This window comes from Phacochoerus africanus, chromosome 4, assembly GCF_016906955.1.
Source record: "Phacochoerus africanus isolate WHEZ1 chromosome 4, ROS_Pafr_v1, whole genome shotgun sequence".
NCBI classification, from domain to species: domain Eukaryota; kingdom Metazoa; phylum Chordata; class Mammalia; order Artiodactyla; family Suidae; genus Phacochoerus; species Phacochoerus africanus.
The window spans coordinates 139,872,199-139,890,894 of record NC_062547.1 but is presented as its reverse complement, the minus strand read 5'-3'; the positions used below and the strand labels follow the sequence as shown (position 1 = coordinate 139,890,894).

The following is an 18,696-nucleotide window of genomic DNA, read 5'->3' as shown; positions in this document are numbered from 1 at the left end:
AGAACCTACTGTACAGCACAGAAAAATCTACTCCATAGTTTGTAATAACCTATATGGGAAAAAAGAATGGATATATTTATATGTATGACTCATTAACTTTGCTGTACACCTGAAACTAATACGACATTGTAAGTTAGCTATACTCCAATAAAATTAAAAAAAATCAGCTAATAGCATGATTAAAAAATAAACATAGCCTGGTTGGCAAATGCACTTACTGAGTTATCTTTCCATTTATACATTTGTCCTCTAAATGCAAGGACAGTTGTGCCTATATTCTAAGACTGTCAATGAAGAAACCTCTATCACAGAATATTTTATGTTAGTTTTTTTTTAACAGCTGCAGCTGTGGCATATGGAAGTTCCTGGGCTAGGGGTAGAATTGGAGATGCAGCTTCTGGCCTACACCACAGCCATAGCAACTCCAGATCCAAGCCACATGTGCAACCTGCATTGCAGCTTGCAGCAACGCTAAATTCTTAACTCACTGAGCAAGGCCAGGGATCAAACCCGCCTCCTCATGGATACTAGTTGGATTTGTTTCTGCTGCGCCAGAATGGGGACTCCCTGGATTATTTTTTTCAGTAAGTCTCTAGCAAACCCTTAAATGTGGATATAAGAACATCACTTACTGTTTCTGCCCTGGTGAAATGCATGATAGAGGGTAAAGGAGAAATGACAGGTAGAGTGAACCATCTCAGAATGCAGGCTCCCTGAGGACAGGAGCTTAGCCATGTGCTTTGTTCTGTATATAGAACCCAGAACATATTGAATGAGTGAGTGTTAGGTCTGTCTGCCCTTACCATTGTGGTTGTAGTTCAGAGGAATTTTCATTGGTGGTACAGAAATCCTTCTTTGGAACCTGGACCTCATGTTCGGTGTGACTGCCTGTTTCAGGGATAGTTGGCATAAGGTTTATTGGGGTGTTGTCTGAATTTTTTTCCTTTATGTAGCTGTCACTGCTCCAGGGAAAGGAGGCCAGTTTTGGAGAAAATTTCCTCATGGGTGACTTTGGAGAACGCTCTGATTTCTCCAGATCTCTTCCTTCTGAAAAATATAATTAGTCACCAGTTCACATAGAAACAAAATTTTCCTTTTGGCTCAGAGATCAGTTTGAGCAGGGTGATTCAGAGGAGTGATTACCTGGGGAAACAAAGAGTCGTGCTGTGGAGACTGCAGTCCCAGCCTCATTTTCTGCAATACATTTGAATTGCCCAGAATCTTCAGGAAATGCTTCTGTGATAATCAAGGTGCACACCTCCTCTGGAAAGGGTAGAAATTCAGCTTCATCAGAGTAGTTGGATGCCCACAATGAACAAACAAACAGTGTATCAGGGAGGGGAGGGACTGGAAATTAATAGAGTATTCTTGAGATTTAAAAAATCCCATCTGATTAGATTTTCGTCTTTTGAGTGGGCTCATGAAGATAAATCATAAAAATACAGCTAAAATAATCCCAGCATTGTTCCTATCACCTACTTCTTAGACGCATCTCTTTTCTTTTCTTTGGACCGAACGTGAAGCACATGAATTTCCCAGGCAAGGGGTCAAATCAGAACTGCAACTGCTGGCCATAGCCACAGCAAAAGCCACGCCAGATCTGAGCCAAGTCTGTGACCTGCCGCACATCTCATAGCAATGCCGGGTCCTTAACTCACAGCGCGTGCCCAGGGATCAAACCCACATCCTCATGGATACTAGTCAGATTTGTTACCACTGAGCCACAACAGGAACTCCAACACATCTGTTTTCTTTACTACAACTGAGTTTCTTGAAAGCAGGAATTACGCTTTATCTCTTGACTTCTAGATTTCTGTAGCTTTAGTGCTTAGCACAAAGATCCTATAGAAAAATTTTCTTAACTGAACTAAAAAATATCATTGCCATGGTAGTTAGATCTAATATTAGTGCACCGATGGTTTCTGCTTAATGGGCATCAAAGCTACATCTTGAACAGTTAACAGTTTGAATGTTTAATGTCAGGATACCTTACTGCCTTTGTGTGTTGCTCCTGAGGCGTAAACAATATGCCAAATGGAAGATAGGAAGAATGCATGCTTTATGAGGGCAGGGACTTCTCAGTGCAAGAACAGAACTTGGCCATAGCCTGCATCTAGTAGATACATGTTGATTGAATGAGTAAACGAACAAATTCATGGATAAATCCTAGTTATCTTGCTTTCTCTGTTGTGTCAGTTCAAGAGTTGTCATAGGATAGCCTGAAAACTTCTCCTGAATGCAAGTCTTCTGATGCTAAATTGATTTAATTATTTATTATCAAGATGTTGAAAAATTGTGCTTACCAGGAATGGATGATAAACAAGCTTCTGAAAGATAAAAGAAGAGAGTAGAGAGAAGAATTTAAATTATGACAATTTAGTTGGGAGAAGGGGGCATATGTATATGAGAAATAACTTGAAGCAAATGCAACATTGGCTGAAATCTTGAGTCACAGACTATAAATTCTGTAGAAACTCAGAAAAGGGAAAAGGTGCATACTGGAACGAACACTTGGCAGGGCACTAGAAAAAATGTATTTACTCCTGTTCTACTATTAGATTGCTCTGTGACTTTGCGAAAATTAGTTTACTTCTCTGGGCCCTGGCTCTTCATCTCTAAGGTGATATAAGATCAGATATATCTCTTCTGTGAATGTGAACTGTTGCTCCAACACTAACCCTGAGGTGGCCTTTATCTTCCAAGAAAATCTTTTTACTTAATGTATACATGTAAGGATAACTTGATCCCCTTGCTGTACAGTGGAAAAAAAAAAAAACAAAAAACAAAAACTTTCTAAAAAATAATAAAAAAAAAATCTTTTTACTCTCTCTGATTAAAATAAAGTCGAGGAGTTCCCGTCGTGGCGCAGTGGTTAACAAATCCGACTGGGAACCATGAGGTTGCGGGTTCGGTCCCTGGCCTTGCTCAGTGGGTTAACGATCCGGCGTTGCCGTGAGCTGTGGTGTAGGTTGCAGACACGGCTCGGATCCCGCGTTGCTGTGGCTCTGGCGTAGGCTGGCAGCTAAAGCTCCAATTAGACCCCTAGCCTGGGAACCTCCATATGCCACGGGAGCGGCCCAGGAAAAGGCAAAAAGACAAAAAAAACAAAAACAAAACAAAACAAAAACATAAAGTTGACTATTACACATCATAAAAATACTGTAGTACTACTGTAGAAAATTACACAAAAGATAAATAATAGTTTTCTCTGCGTAGAGAGAATGTAATTTAAAATTTCTTCTATATGTTATAATATTTTTCCTAGATTTATTATGATAAGTTTGTATTTTAGTTTCAGAAAATGCAATAAATATGTGTAGTTTTTTTTTTTTTTTCTCCGTGCCTATGGCATGTGGAAATTCCTGAGCTGGTAATTGAACCTGTGCCATAGCAGCAACTCAGGCTGCTGTAGTGACAACACAGGATCCTTAACCTGCTGGACCACAAGAGAACTCCAGCAAATTTTACTTTATTTACTTACTTATTTATTTAATAATTAATGGCTGCAACCACGGCATATGGAAGTTCCTGGGCCAGGGATTGAATCTGAACTGCAGATGTGTCAGTGCGATCCTTTAACCCACTGTGCTGGGCTGAAGATTGAACCCATGCCTCTGCAGCAACCTGAGCCACTGCTGTTGGATTGTTAACCCACTATGCCACAATGGGAACGCCAATGTTATTTTTAAAAGAAATACCGTTTTGTATAATAGAGATGTTTCTTCCTAAATGTGATGTGCAGGTGTTCAATTTTGAATTAATATTTAAGTGAACATATTTTCTTCACTTAGTACAACAAATATCTTGAGCTTGAACCTTGTCTGTAGCATTTCCTAGCTTTGGGACCTTTGGCAATGTTTAGCATTGCTAATTTCAGTTTTCTTGCTAATAAAATGGGGATGATAACACAGACCTCAAAATATTGATGTGGGGATTAAATGAGAAATTGTTTACAAACTCAGTGTTTAACATGAAGTAGATCATTATACTTGTTACCCTCACCTAAATTAATTATTTGACAGAAAACTTTCACAGCATTTAGGAGGTTATGCATCAGTTGTCATTTGTTTTACTCTATATTTTTTTAGGGCCGAACCCTTGGCATATGGAGGTTCCCAGGCTAGGGGTCGAATTGGAGCTGTAGCCACTGGCCTACACCACAGCCACAGCAACGCCGAATCCTTAACCCACTGAATCAGGCCAGGAATCGAACCTGCGTCCTAATGGATGCTAGTCAAATTCATTCTGCTCAGTCCACGATGGGAACTCCTGTTTTACTCTTTAAAAAATATATTTATTCTTGTATTTTTTCTTATTTGTATTCAAAGAGCTCATTAGAAAGATAATTAAGATTAATCTATGAAAATATACTAGTTTTTTTTTTTTTTACAGCTATTAAAGCTGTTATTTCATCAGAGCAAAACAGCAATTTTTTTCTTTTTCAGTTGTTTATGTTGAGGAATCATTTGGATTTGAAATAATTGTTTAACAGTAGAAATTTCTCACCGTGTAGCAACTCAGCTATTAAATGTTAAAACATGAATTAGATTTCAAGGTCAATCACAATGAAAAGTAAATTGGAAAGTTTATCACTGTACTTTTCCTCAGAATTCGGAAGTCATCTGAGTCTGCTATCTGCTCTTTCTCTCTGTACCAGTGAACTTGAACTGTGGCTGTGGCCTGGACTCGGCATTCAAACACGACAAACTGACCTCTGGTTGTAGAGATGTCTTGAAGATGCTAAAGAACAAACACATAAGTCACAGAATGGAAGAAATTGTTTCACCGTATACAGTGGTGTGGGATGCCAATTGCAGTAAGTGTGCATGCTTTTTCATCATAGTTTTTGACAACTGCCTGTACCATAATCAAAATAAGGAGCTTGCTGGGCATCTTTTGTGCTTTGTAGTGTGGTTTACAGTCAAGTGTAAGTTGTCTGTATCAGTTTCACGGAGTTGTGTTTGATGAGAAAGTTGTTAGTCACTTCCTCAAGAGCCATTTTTTTCAAAACAGAAGACTAATTCGCTGAAAAATGTTTACTTTGTTGTATTATTTTATTGAGTACCTATGAAATCATAGATTTAATCTTTATTATTGGTCTAGCTGCATGGGCAGGCAGTGTTGTAATTTGTTAAGGATCGTGACTTAGAGGAATTTGGCCAAAATCACAACTCTGCCAGTAGCTCATCATAAGAATTTGGAAGACTCTTAACCTTTGTGGAACTATGTTCTTTATCTATGAAGTAGGACTAGCAAAAAACTTGCCTTATTTGTGATTTTGAGGCTCATTTCAGAGAAATAACCTGCAAACTTTCTTTAAAGAATGGAGAGTTATATCGATATATAAAAAGTATTTGTTAATGATAGCTAGTATAGTCTCATAATGCACATATGAATGAGCAGCATTTCTGGTACATTTACCCCTTAAATCCTAATCTTCCTCCTCTCCCGTTCCTAGTGACAGAGTGCTCTAGAATCTAGAATTACATTTCAGATTATAACTTTGCCCTCAGACCAGAGAGGGTGGTGCTGAGGTTAAGACATAATGACCACCGGCCCAGCCCTTGAGCCTGATACTGCAGGAAATATAGGGAAGGAATGCAGCAGGAGAGGAGACTTGTGGAAATGATAGACACATGTGTCTGATAGCATCTGCTGAAAGTGAGCTTCCTGAAAGTGAGCTTCCTGAATTGATAGTAGTGCCCCTGACTCTTACTGACGTTGTTTCCTCTGTCTCCCTTTCGTGCTTCTTATACCTCGGGCCAGCAGTGGCAGTGGTTCCAGTTCTCAGGTTTGGAAACTGGGGAACAGAAAGCCTAGAGAAGATATCACCCTTAGCTTGGTTTAACCTAGCTGATTGAATCCTGCCGCTTCCAGTGGGTGATAGAGGAGGCTTCTCAGTCCTAATCTCTGACTGTGACCCAAGCAGGAAATAGACACGGCTTTGCTCATTGACTTCTTCAGAAGGGTATTTTATGGCCAGTTGAAAGAATCTGGTGAATCTTGAGGTTAGGCAGAGCATAGTCTGTTTGGAGAGGATAGTCTAAGCATTGCCTTCCAGAGCTGGAGAATTGCCACAGAGCAAAAGTCTGAAGAGCATAGGATAAACCTGAGTTGCTTTGTGACACTGAACAACAATTTCATGCTTTCTCGGACACAGTTTTCTCATATATAATAATTATAATCTCTGATGTCCTTTCTAGTTTCTTCTTTCCTTCTTCTTACCTCTTTGATAATCCCTACAGTTTATGTATAAAATCCAAACTCCATCATGCAGTGTGGGTAGGTTACCTTGGTAAACACAGGGGCTACAGCACAAGTGGACCCCGACAGGCTGCTGCTGCAAGGGCTCTGCATCTGGTTTAAGAAATAGAGGAGACACTGTTATCCATATTTGTCAAGCCCTTGAAACCTAGATGCTTGGTGGCCATGGACTAACTGGATCATTTTCAGCTGTTACGAACCACTCCCTAAGTTTCCTTTATGAAAAGGATGATGCTCCTAATTTAAATGTCCTTGTGGATGTCTGCTCCAGTGCCACACTTTTTTCTCTCTCCTCCAGTGTTCTATCAGCTGAGATAGTGAAATACAACACTGGGTGATTACATTTGAGAAATAAGTATTGGTGATTATTTAGAGACTCTGTATTAAAGGTTTAAATAACTTCTAAGTTTTACTGATTAGATTTTTCCTTCCTTCATACGGTTGTTCTTATTGTATCTTTAGGTTTTTTGAAAAAGCATCCCCCCTTTTTTAACTAAAAGGGAATTCATTCCTTTGATAGTTAGAATATTCTATTATGGAACTGAGCTCCTAGAAACCAATTGTCCCTTTTGGTTTGGCACCCAGACAAATGGCCAACCCACAGAACTTCCATGGAGTTATTTCTGAGAGCCATAGATTTCTTTCTTGTTCTTTCTGAGGTCATGTAGCTGGAGGCTCTCCCTGTGTATACTTTTCAAGAAAGTTGCATTGATTCCTTCCTCTCTGGGACTGTGTCCCCATTAGTGGAACCCTTCAGAAATCTTTTAAAATTGAACTTACCCTGTGGGGGTCAATAAGCAATGGTTGAACTAAGGTAGAGTAACTTGATCTGATACTGGAGGTTTCATTAACTGGGGAACTGATATTTAGAGAAACTCTAGTGGTTTTCTTCTTTATTCTGTGGAGAAAACAAAAAACCAAAGACTGTTCAGTTAAAGAAAGATTAGAGGTGGCTTCGATAGAAATGCCTCACTGTATACAATTGAATATATGACATTTTTTACCTTTAATTCTTATTTCTCTTAATTTGCATGATAATTTAAGTGCTTTTTCTTTCTGAGCAATTATTAGTGGAATGTGACTTGTAATAGTTTTGCTTTAAATTTCCTTTGTCTGAGTCCCATAGTCATTGGGTTATTATTAAACACTTAAATTGTGCAGAAGAAATAACTTATAAAGCACATAATCACTTCACAGTTTGTCTGGGAAACTGATGATTGATTGGTGTATTTTTTTAAAGTAGAACTCCTTCTATAGTCATATGTGACAAGTGCACTTTCACATTTTGTACTTACTCTGACATTTCTGTCACATATTCCAAGCATAATCCCAGAGAGAGAAATGTTTTCTTACTTCCTTGGGTACCTACCTACAAGAAAGTAAAAAAAGAAATTCTATTTAAATTTCATGGGGCTTTAATGAAATTTAGTGAAAATAATTGTATTTATACCAGCAAATTAATTATAGGACAGTCCAGAGCATCTGCATTCTTGACTAAGGATGGAACTACTTTAATAATCTCAGTGTAAAAACTCAAGATATTTACCTTTGTGGAGCTGTGACACTTGCATCTAGAAGAAATACTGAGTCATTTCCCAAAAACATTTCAGAGGACATATATTAGTGTCTGTGAATTTTGGTCAGAATAAGAATTCTGCTGAACATAATTAAACTTAAAAGCTTTTTCACAGCAAAGGAAACCATCAACAAAATGAAAAGACAACCTCGTGAATGGCAGAAAATACTTGGAAATGATATGACCGATAAGGGTTAATATCCAAAATACATAAACAACTCATACAACTCAACATCAGAAAATAACCCCCCTGGAGTTCCCATTGTGGCTCAGCAGGAACAAATATGGCTAGCTAGTATCTATGAGGATGCAAGTTTGATCCCTGGCCCAGCTCAGTGGGTTAAGGATCTGGGATTTCCATGAGCTGTGGTGTGGGTCACAGACATGGCTTAGATCCAGCATTGTTGTGGCTGTTGCATAGGCTGGCAGCTGTAGCTCCAATTCGACCCCTGATTCGACCTCTAGCCTGGGAACTTCCATATTCCACAGGTGCAGCCCTGAAAAGACAAAAACAAACAAACAAGAAAACCCACAATAAGATATTGCCTCACGCCTGTCAGAATGGCTGTCATCAAAAAAGAACACAAATAACAAATTTTGGTGAGGCTGTGGAGAAAAGGGAACCCTCATACCCTGTTGGTGGGAATGTAAATTAGTGGAGCCACTAGGGAAAACAATACAGAGATTTCTCAAAAAAACAAAAATAGAACTACCATGTGACCCAGGAATTCTACTGCTGAATGTATATATAGAAAAAAATGGGAGTTCCCATTGTGGCTAAGCAGTAGTGAACCCAGCTAGTATCCCTGTGGATGTGGGTTCGATCCCTGGCTTTTCTCAGTGAGTGGGTTAAGGATCTGGCATTGCCATGAGCTATGGTGTAGGTCACAGACACAGCTTGGATCCTGTGTTGCTGTGGCTATGGAGCAGGTCGGTAGCTATAGCTCCATTTCGACCCCTAGCACTCTTCCATATACTGAAGAGTGGCCCTAAAAAGACAAAAAAAAAAAAAAAAAAGGAAAGAAAGGAAAAAAAACCCTACTAATTCAAAAAGATATATGTGCCCCAGTGTTCATAGCAGCATTATTTATAGTTTCAAAGATATGGAAGCAACCTAAGTGTCCATTATCAGATGAATGAATAAAGGAGATATGGTATAATCACATCAAAAAGAATAAAACACCCAAGAATAAACCTACATAAGGAGACAAAAGACCTGTACTCTGAAAATTAGAAGACACTGATGAAAAATCAAAGATGACACAAACAGATGGAAAGATATACCATACTCTTGGATTGGAAGAATCAATATTGTCAAAATGACTATACTACCCAAGGCAGTCTACAGATTGAATGCAATTATCAAGGACATTCTTCACAGAACTAGAAAAAATATTTTAAAATTTGTATGGAAACACAGAAGACCCTAAATAGCCAAAGCAATACTGAAAAGGAAAAACAGGAGTGAAGGAATGAACTCCCTGACTTCAGACTATACTACAAAGCTGCAGTCATTAAAACAGTATGGTACAGGCACAAAAAATAGAAATAACAGATTGTTGAAACAGGATAGAAAGCCCAGAAATAAACCCAGCACCTATGGGTCAACTGATCTGTGACAATTGAAGCAAGAACATACAGTGGGGGAAACAGTCTCTTCAATAAAGGGTGCTGGGAAAACTGGACATGTACATGTAAAAGGATGAAATTAGAACATTCTCTAACACCAGACACGAAAATAAACTCAAATGGATTAAAGACCTATATGTAAGGCCAGTTGAAACTCCTAGAGAAAAACTTGGGCAGAATGCTCTTTGACATAAATCATGGCAACATCTTGTTTGATCCATTTCCTAGAATAATGATGATAAAGACAAAAATAAATCAGTGAGACCTAATTAAAACTCAGAAGCTTTTGCATAGCAAAGGAAACCATTAAAAAAACTAAAAGACAACCTATAGAATGGGAGAAAATAGGTGCAAATGATGCAGCTGACAAGGGTCTAATATCTAAAATATACGGACAACTCATACAACTCAATAGCAAAAAAAAAAAAAACCAACCCAGTTGAAAAATGGGCAGGAAACCTAAATAGGCATTTCTCCAAAGAAGACTTAAGGATGGCCAGCAGGCACATGAAAAATGCTCAATATCACTAATTATTAGAGAATGCAAATTAAAACTACAGTGAGGTACCACCTCACACTGGTCAGAATGGCCATCATTAATAAGTCTACAAATAATAAATGCTGGAGAGGGTGTGGAGAAAAGGGAACCCTCTTATACTGTTGGTGGGAATGTAAATTGGTGCAACCACTGTGGAAAACAGTATCAAGGTTCTTTGTAAAACTCAATATAGAACTACCATATGATCCAGCAGTCCCACCTGGGCATACATCTGGCCAAAACGTTCATTCAAAAAGATGCATGTGCTCACTGTTCACAATAGCGCAGATGTGGAAACAATCCAAATATCATCTACAGATGAATGGATTGCAAAGGTATGGTACCTATATACAATGGAATACTACTCAGCCATAAAGAGGACAAAATAATGCCATTTTCAGCAACATGAATGCAACTAGAGATTCTTATAATAAGTAAATCAGAAAGAGAAAGACAAATACCATATGATATCACTTATATGTGGAATCTAAAATATGGCACAAATGATCCTATCTACAGAACAGAAACAGATCATGGACATGGAGAGCAGACTTGTGTTGCCAAGAGGGAGGGGCGGGAGTGGGACGGATGGAGAGATTGGGGTTGGTAGATACAAACTATTACATTTAGAATGGATATGCAATGGGGACCTACTATACAGCATAGGGAACTTTGTCCAGTCTCTTAGGTTAGAACATGATGGAAGATAGTATGAAAAAAAGAATTTATGTATATATATGTGTGTGTGTGACTGGGTTACTTTGCTGTATAGCAGAAATTGAAGGAATGTTATAGATAAGATATAATAATAATTTTTAAATAAAGATGTGTATATTCAGTGAAATACTACTCGGCCATGAAAAGGAATGGAATTTTGCCATTTGCAACAACATAGATGGACTTGGAGGGTATTATGCTAAGTGAAAAAAGTCAGAGAAAGATAAATACTGTGTGATAACACATATATGGAATCTAAAAACTCCAGCAAACTAGTGGATATAACAAAAAAGAAGCAGACTCATAGGACAAACTAGTGGTGACCAGTGAGGAGAGGGAAGAGGGGAGGGGCAATATAAGAATAGGGGATTAAGAGGTGCAAACTATTGTGCATAAAATAAGCTACAAGGATATATTGTTCAACACAGGGAATATAGCCAATGTTTTACAATAACTATAAATGAAGTATAACCTTTAAAGATTATGAATCACTATATAGTACTTGTGACTTAAATAATGTTGTCCATCTCCTATAACTCAATTTTAAAAACAGAAGAAACCCTTTGAAACACATCACTGTATTTATTTGAAGAAAGGAGGATGTCAATGTTTGTATTATCTCTTGAGGTCTTAGTAGAGTTTTTGGAATCAGCAGTAATTGAGCTTCTGTGTTACTGGTTTAGTTTTTCCTCATAGATACTGTGGGTCTTAATATTGGTTATATTTCTATTAGCTATTTGAAACTCTAGCACAAAGTCATGAATGCCAGTAATTCTATAGTTATCTCCTGAATCTTTAACCTGATATCCCCCCCCGTTATCTATGCTAATTTATTTACTCAAACCAACATTTAATAACATGATGCCACAAAGGACTTTTATTTCTGGATAGATGAGGTAGATTGCCCGATGTAGACTAGCCTGAATAACAAAATATTGTACTTTTCCAGCAAGCCATTGGTTTATGGAAATAGAATGAAATTGTAAGTATTGCAAAAATCCAGGGTATGTAATCACTTTATACTACAGTGCTTTAATGAAAATACAGTAGTTTCCACTTAAAAATAAGCATTTGATAGCATCATTAGGACTTGATTTATCCAGTCGCCTTCTAATCTCAATACATAATCCTGTAATACTTGGTATATTTTTAGGTCTTTAAAAACCTCTTTATCACCTTGATAAAATTTTATTTGTGAACATTTCTTTTTGTCTTTTGTCTTTTAGGGCCGCACCTGTGGCATATGGACATTCCCAGGCTAGGGGTCAAATCAGAGCTGCAGCTGCCAGCCTACGCCACAGCCACAGCAATGTGGGATCCAAGCCACGTCTGCGACCTACACCACAACTCACAGCGATGCCAGATCCTTAACCCACTGGGCAAGGCCAGGGATCGAACCCATATCCTCATGGATACTAGTTGGGTTCGTTAACCACTAAGTCACAACGGGAACTCTGGTAAAATTTTAAACTTAATTTGCTTTAGACTAAAATTTTGGTGCTATAAAAGATTTACTAGTACTCTTTCATGTTTCATTTCTTAAGCTGGATAATGGCTACTAAGTGTACATTTTATTATGATTTATATTTTACAGATATATTTACTCCTTCCTATGTATATAGTATTTTATAATAAATTTTTAAGATTAAAATATATCTTTCAACTGGAGCTGCTTTTTTTTATGTAAAAGGGTTAGTTGGTTTCATTTTCAGAAGATAGATAGAATTTTTCTTTGGTAGTTCAGAAGATAGCTTTAGTTCTCTGAGTGTACAAGATCTAAAGGAATAACAAACATGTACAGATTACCTTTTTTGTCCAAGACTGGGCAAAAAAAGAGTCTATTCCTACAGACTCTCTAAACAGAGTAGAATTAAACCTTGAAGTGTTAGCTGTATTTATTTGACTTGGATCATTTTTCTAATGAATGAAAACTTCACAGACACTCAAACTCTCGAATTGGTGAATACTTCCTGATTTGTCCTATGCCAAGACCTAGGAGCAATACAAAGGAGTTGTGGCATGATGAAACTATATGAAAAGCTCAGTAGTACAAAAGATGCATTATAATAATAATATGGGTGCCATCTTCCTGATACCATAAGACATCAGAAACATCAATATCATAAGACATTAAATAGTTCCAGTGATATCTCAGCACAACACACAATCTTCCCCACAGCCTGTTGGAAATAAATGCTATGACTTCAAAGGAGACAGTAGCTTGAATGGTATGGGTAAACCTTCAGGTGAACTTTGAAGAATGTTACAATTGGAAAAGATGAAGTGTGTATGGGTGTGAGTTGGGGATGGGAGTTAGGAGGCCAGTAGTGGTGGGGGATGGATAGAAAAGGAAGTACCATTCATGAAACACTAAATGGTGTGCCAACACTGTGCTTTTCCCTCTATCTCATGTGTGGGGAAAGCATTCCATAACCATTCAGTGGTGTGGAATGCTATAGGATCAGATTGCCTGGATTTGCCGTTTATTAGGTATGTTTCCCTCTAAGCCTCAAGTACCCAGCTTGTAAAACAGGCACAATAATAGTCTTGTTTCTAGGGTTGTTTCGAGGGTTAAATGAGATAGCTCACAAAAGCGTTTAATTTATATTTGTGCCACATGTCAATCACTCAATAAATCTTAGGTCCTATTATTATCGTGATGGGTACTACTTTATGTAGATCCAGGTGAAGCTCCACCTTGCCTCAGAGGTTTCCAGTCTAGCTGTCTTTGATTTTTCTTGTGAACTTACACAATTTTGTTTTTATTTACTATCGTGTACTTTCATTTGGAAGCTCCTTAAGATCAGAGGTATTTTCATATGTCGCCCACTCCCAAAGTACCTAGTCTAGTGTTGAACATGTAGTTGGTGTGGAACTGATTGATTTACAGATGATTGCATAAGTAGGTATTATTAATAGTCGTTTAAGGAGGTCTGTGTTGGTTTGTGCTACTTCCCTCAACGCTATCCCACAAAAAAAGCAGTTGATATAGAAAGATTTAACCTTGGAAGTAAGTCCTCATACCACGCCACCCATGTTAGGTGAAGTTAACCTGGCACAGAATTGCAGACCAAGAGAAAACATGGGAAATCTTATCTAACATCTTCAGAGAACAAAACTCTTAGGGTCATAGAGGTTATGTATTTGCTTAACGCTGTGCAGTCTGTTGGTAGAAGAATCAGGATTAGAATCCAAATTTCCTGTTTTCTAATGCAATCCACATAGGCCTCTAGGAAGTGGACTTTGTATTACCAGGTAAGTGTAAAATGGTAAATATTAGTCTGAGTAGTTAAGACTCTAGTGATTTTTTTTTTTTTTTATAAGAATGGAGCATTTTTATGGTTCCAAATTCACTGGTAATGGTACCTTTTTTTTTTTTTTTATACTTTGTATATTAGCTCCTTGAGGGCAGAGACAGTCTCTTTTGTTTACTCTTATGCCTAGTGCCTAGAATAGTGCCAGGCACAAAAGAGATGCTCAGTAAGTATTTGTTGAATGAATAAATTTGCTTTGTTAGCAGTATTGCATTAAACATTAGTTGGGAATGCTTGTGACTTCTGGAGATTCTAACCTTGAAGTATCAGACCCTGGAAAGAAACCCTATCAACAGCTGGGAATCTTTGGCTGTGGCAGGAAGATAAAAATGAAATGCTTCCCCTCATGGAAAGAGAAAGATTAAGTGAAAGTGTGTATGAAACATTTGGAACTTCTTGGAAGAAACATACCTTGTAAATAAATATAAGGTCAGCTGGTGCAAGAGGCTGGAATTTCCTCTAAGCCCCTTGGCACTTAGCAGAGAAGTTTTGGTGGTAGGTGAGATTTAGGTTTTTGCCTACCTTGGAATTGGCTATGCCCCCAGGCTAATGAGAAAAAAAAAAGAAAATTCAAATCTTGGGAAGGTTATATCAACCCCCTAGCATTCCACATGCTTCCTGTTCTAAGCACATAGTCAAACTTAATGGGCAAGGCACCAGACAGTCCATGCTATCATTTAATCATTGGAGTGAGGAAGCCAGGTAGGACTTCCCATCATTTGTCCATGATCTTCCAGCCAGTGAGAAGGGACAGTGATAACTAATAGAACCACAGAATGTCCTGAATCTTACTTTGGGGTAGGTCACTGGTTAGCGTGAATTAAATAGTCTTTGTCTGAAGATGATGTAGAAATGGGTAAAAACAGAGAGAGGCCAGATTGAAGAAATCTGAATTTTGTTTCTAGATCTATCATTAATTAATTGGTTATATGACTTTGGGCAAAGGGTCTATTGAGAAGTGAGAAGATTTATTTGAGGTCTCATTGCTCTTCTTAAATATTTAAAAAATCTGATCATGCTTTAAAATCTCTGATTTTCGTAATTACCAAAGTAGATTAAACTCCATCAGAGGAGAAGAGAAAGAAAGATGAATGTCGGTACTAAAGCATAAACAGTCAGCACTTGGGATTGTGGCTTAGACTGCCACTCCAGAGTACAGAGGTTTGAAAGATGAGCTGTGCTTTAGGAATTACTTAAATTGTTTAAAATGTAATTTATTTATGAAAATAAATATTTCAGAGCACATTTGGGTAAGTGATAAAAATGAGGTCCTCCTGTACAGCGCAGAGAACTATGCCCAATCTCTTGGGGTAGAACATGATGGAAAGATGGGTATGAGAAAAAGAATGTATATTTGTGTACGACTGGGTCACCATGCTATACAGCAGAAATTTGACACAACACTGTAAATCAACTATACGCTAATAAAAAAGATAAATAACAAAAAAAGGTTTTGACAACAAAAAAACAAACATGAGAATCACCTCTCCTTCCAGAAAAGGAGTAATTTCTTTTCTTTTTCTTCTTCTTCTTTTGCTTTTTAGGGCCCCACCTGTGGCATATGGAAATTCCCAGGCTGGGGGTTGAATCAGAGCTGCAGCTGCCAGCCTATGCCACAGCAGTGCCAGATCCAGGCTGCATCTGCAACCTACACAACAGCTCATGGCAATGCCAAATTCGTAACCCACTGACCAAGGTCAGGGATCGAGCCTACATCCTCATGGATACTAGTTGGGTTTGCTAGTGCTGAGCCACAGCAGGAACTCCCAGAAAAGAAATAATTTCTAAAAGAATGCTTACTTTTAAAAATTGAGTTCTCTTGCTAAAGCCACTGTAGTCTTTCCATTTGATTCTCATATGTTTTCCTCTAGGGTATAGAAAAAGATATTTTTCAAAAAGAAAAAAAACCCGGGGTTCCCGTCGTGGTGCAGTGGTTAACAAATCTGACTAGGAACCATGAGGTTGCAGGTTTGATCCCTGGCCTTGCTCAGTAGGTTAAGGATCCAGTGTTGCCATGAGCTGTGTTGTAGGTTGTAGATGCGGCTCGGATCCCGCATTGCCGTGGCTCTGTTGTAGGCCGGTGGCTACGGCTCTGATTAGACCCCTAGCCTGGGAATTTCCATATGCCGTGGGAGTGGCCCTAGAAAAGGCAAAAAGAAAAAAACAAAAAACAAAAACCAAAAAAACAAACAAAACCCCTTTTGCTTGACTTCTATGAAATAATACTACACACATTAGACAATCAAAATGAAAATGTGGATTTAGAGTATGAGTGGATCTTGCATGTGACCTGTCCTGAAGTGTTCCCTCTTGATTTTGGGTAGCACTGGGGATGTCCTTGAGAGAAAAAATAGCTAGGGATTTTACTTTGGTGATGAGTTAACCCTGGTAGGCTTCATGGCTCACGTAAATGGTAACCTTTTCTGAGTGTAACCCTAGCTCTTTGTGAAGTGAACAGAATTAGACTCCACCAAACGAAGAGTCCAAGGCCTTGGCAATCTTACCATGGAAAGATGACAAGATACATAGAGATCACAAACAATGATGAGGCCCTTATAACACTGCCTGAGTAGGATGTCTGCTGTTACACTAGCTTCATGGGTATAGTACAGGTTCAGTGGTCTGAGAAATAGAACCTTAGATAGATTTAAAAGTGAACAGCTAACAAATCTGATTGTAGTTGTATTAGGTAAAAATTGGGAAAAAGAAGTGAGTAAGGCAGATTAGCAACATAGAATGATTCATGTGTTTCAGAATGCTACCTTATGAAATACTTAGTGAAAACTCAGTAAGCTAAGCTTGGTGTGTTTTTTTTTTAGTGTCACTTAAGTTATTTGATTGGATGGATAAGTTTACTGTGCTCTTTCAGTGTTTTGTTTGCTTGTTTTATGACTTAGTGTGTATTTTAAATTTTATTTACCTCCTATATGATAATAAATGCCATACTAAGTAATTCCCCCCCATACTGCAAAACTTAACATCCTTCCATTAAACATCACACACTTATCATTATGCCCGACACACACCCTAGACGATATAAATTTTCTATTGATATTCAGCGGTAGAGTCCATAAAGGTAATTAATATGAAGTATCCACAAAGCAATAGACATTGTGGAAGACATTTGTTTTTCATTTTATATTATTCCTAACAGAACAAGAAGAGGGAGAAAAAATAGTTGAGGAAGGAGGTACATGAGTTAAGTCAGAAAAGGAGCTGTGAGTTGTGTGAATGTGTGATGATTTCCACCACTTTTTGTACAAGTCCAGGGCTTCTCCACTCTGTGGCCCACTGGTGTCAGTCCCTGCACAAATGAGTCTGACATGTGAACATATTTAAGCTGTTTGAAGAGAAGATGGTATTTGACATAGACTGAGTATTGTTTTGAAAAGTTCTTAAGGACATTTTAGTATGTAAGAAATTCTAAAAATGCACCTTACCATTTCTTCCCGAGTTTGTCTAGACCATCTGCCAGCAACTGTGGTTTTTTATTTTTCCAGATCTCTTGATCGTCTACTATACTGCTTTCATATTTGGCTGTTTCTTTGTCTTTTGTTCTCTCTTGCTTTTTAGAAAAAGAAATCACTTTGTTTTCAGAGCAATTAAAGTGATGTTAGGGGTGAGCTGTTATTTTCTTTCTTTTTTTTTTTTCTTTTTGTCTTTTTGCCATTTCTTTGGGCCGCTCCAGCAGCATATGGAGGTTCCCAGGCTAGAGGTCGAATCGGAGCTGTGGCTGCCAGCCTACACCAGAGCCACAGCAACGCGGGATCCGAGCCGCGTCTGCAACCTACACCACAGCTCATGGCAACGCCGGATCATTAACCCACTGAGCAAGGGCAGGGATCGAACCTGCAACCTCATGGTTCCTAGTCAGATTCGTTAACCACTCACCACGACGGGAACTCCATTATTTTCTAGATGACTAGAAATTTTACTTGGTCACATTCAGTGCTTTGCCTCTTCCCAATGTGTTTTAAAATGTCTTGATTTTACACAGTGCCAAGGAGATTATCTTTATATGTTGGAGTAAAATACTAACGGTCCTGGTTTTCATGGTTTTTCTGGTAGCTAAATCATGTTTTGAAATAAAGCTATTTTAAAGGATAGCTCCTACACTCTAAGTAGCATACAGATTTCTATTTGGATGTCTTCTGGCCTACCCCATACCACACTTCTTTTCCTGTTGTCAAAGTTCACATTGTTCCTGGCCTTTATCAGACTGCTTCTCCATCCAAAGATGTGATGCCCGGTCATGAGTCAGGAATGTCGCTACTTCCTCCCCTGATGCTCGGATTCTAGTGGGCTTGGAAACACCTGGGACGTATCTTGAAACTCTTACTCGCTGAGGTGCTCTTTGGGGACATATTATCTTTCTACCGTGACTTGATGTTTTAGGTCAGGAATTCAAGAAGCATTGGCTGGGCAGTTCATCTCTGATCCATGTGTTTTCAACTGGGCCAGCTGGGCCTAGAAAGTGCATTTATCCAAGATGGTTTATTACTCAAATGTCTGGTACCTTTATGCTACTTGTTTTCTCTCTCTCTCTCCCACTCCCCTACTCCCCCTGCCCCCCATGTCTCATCCTCCAAGTCCTTTCCACATGGCTTGGGGTTTTCACAGCATGGTGACCTCAGAGTAGTCGGATCTTTTACATGGAG

At 38.5% G+C, this 18,696-nt stretch overlaps 1 protein-coding gene across 1 annotated transcript in view; it reads right to left on the bottom strand.

Annotated features, from left to right (window-relative positions):
* Positions 1–541: 541 nt before the first annotated feature.
* LOC125124376 (palladin-like) overlaps positions 542–18,696 on the bottom strand; it is a 33,251-nt gene continuing 15,096 nt past the window's right edge. Inside the window, exons 2-8 of the mRNA XM_047774495.1 lie at positions 7,560–7,633; positions 7,045–7,162; positions 6,292–6,357; positions 4,599–4,740; positions 2,304–2,327; positions 1,144–1,263; positions 542–1,047 (exon numbers count right to left, since the gene is read on the bottom strand). Coding sequence (XP_047630451.1) covers positions 800–1,047; positions 1,144–1,263; positions 2,304–2,327; positions 4,599–4,740; positions 6,292–6,357; positions 7,045–7,162; positions 7,560–7,567 — 726 coding nt within the window. The 5' untranslated portion in view covers positions 7,568–7,633 and the 3' untranslated portion in view covers positions 542–799. The remainder of the gene's footprint in view (positions 1,048–1,143; positions 1,264–2,303; positions 2,328–4,598; positions 4,741–6,291; positions 6,358–7,044; positions 7,163–7,559; positions 7,634–18,696) is intronic.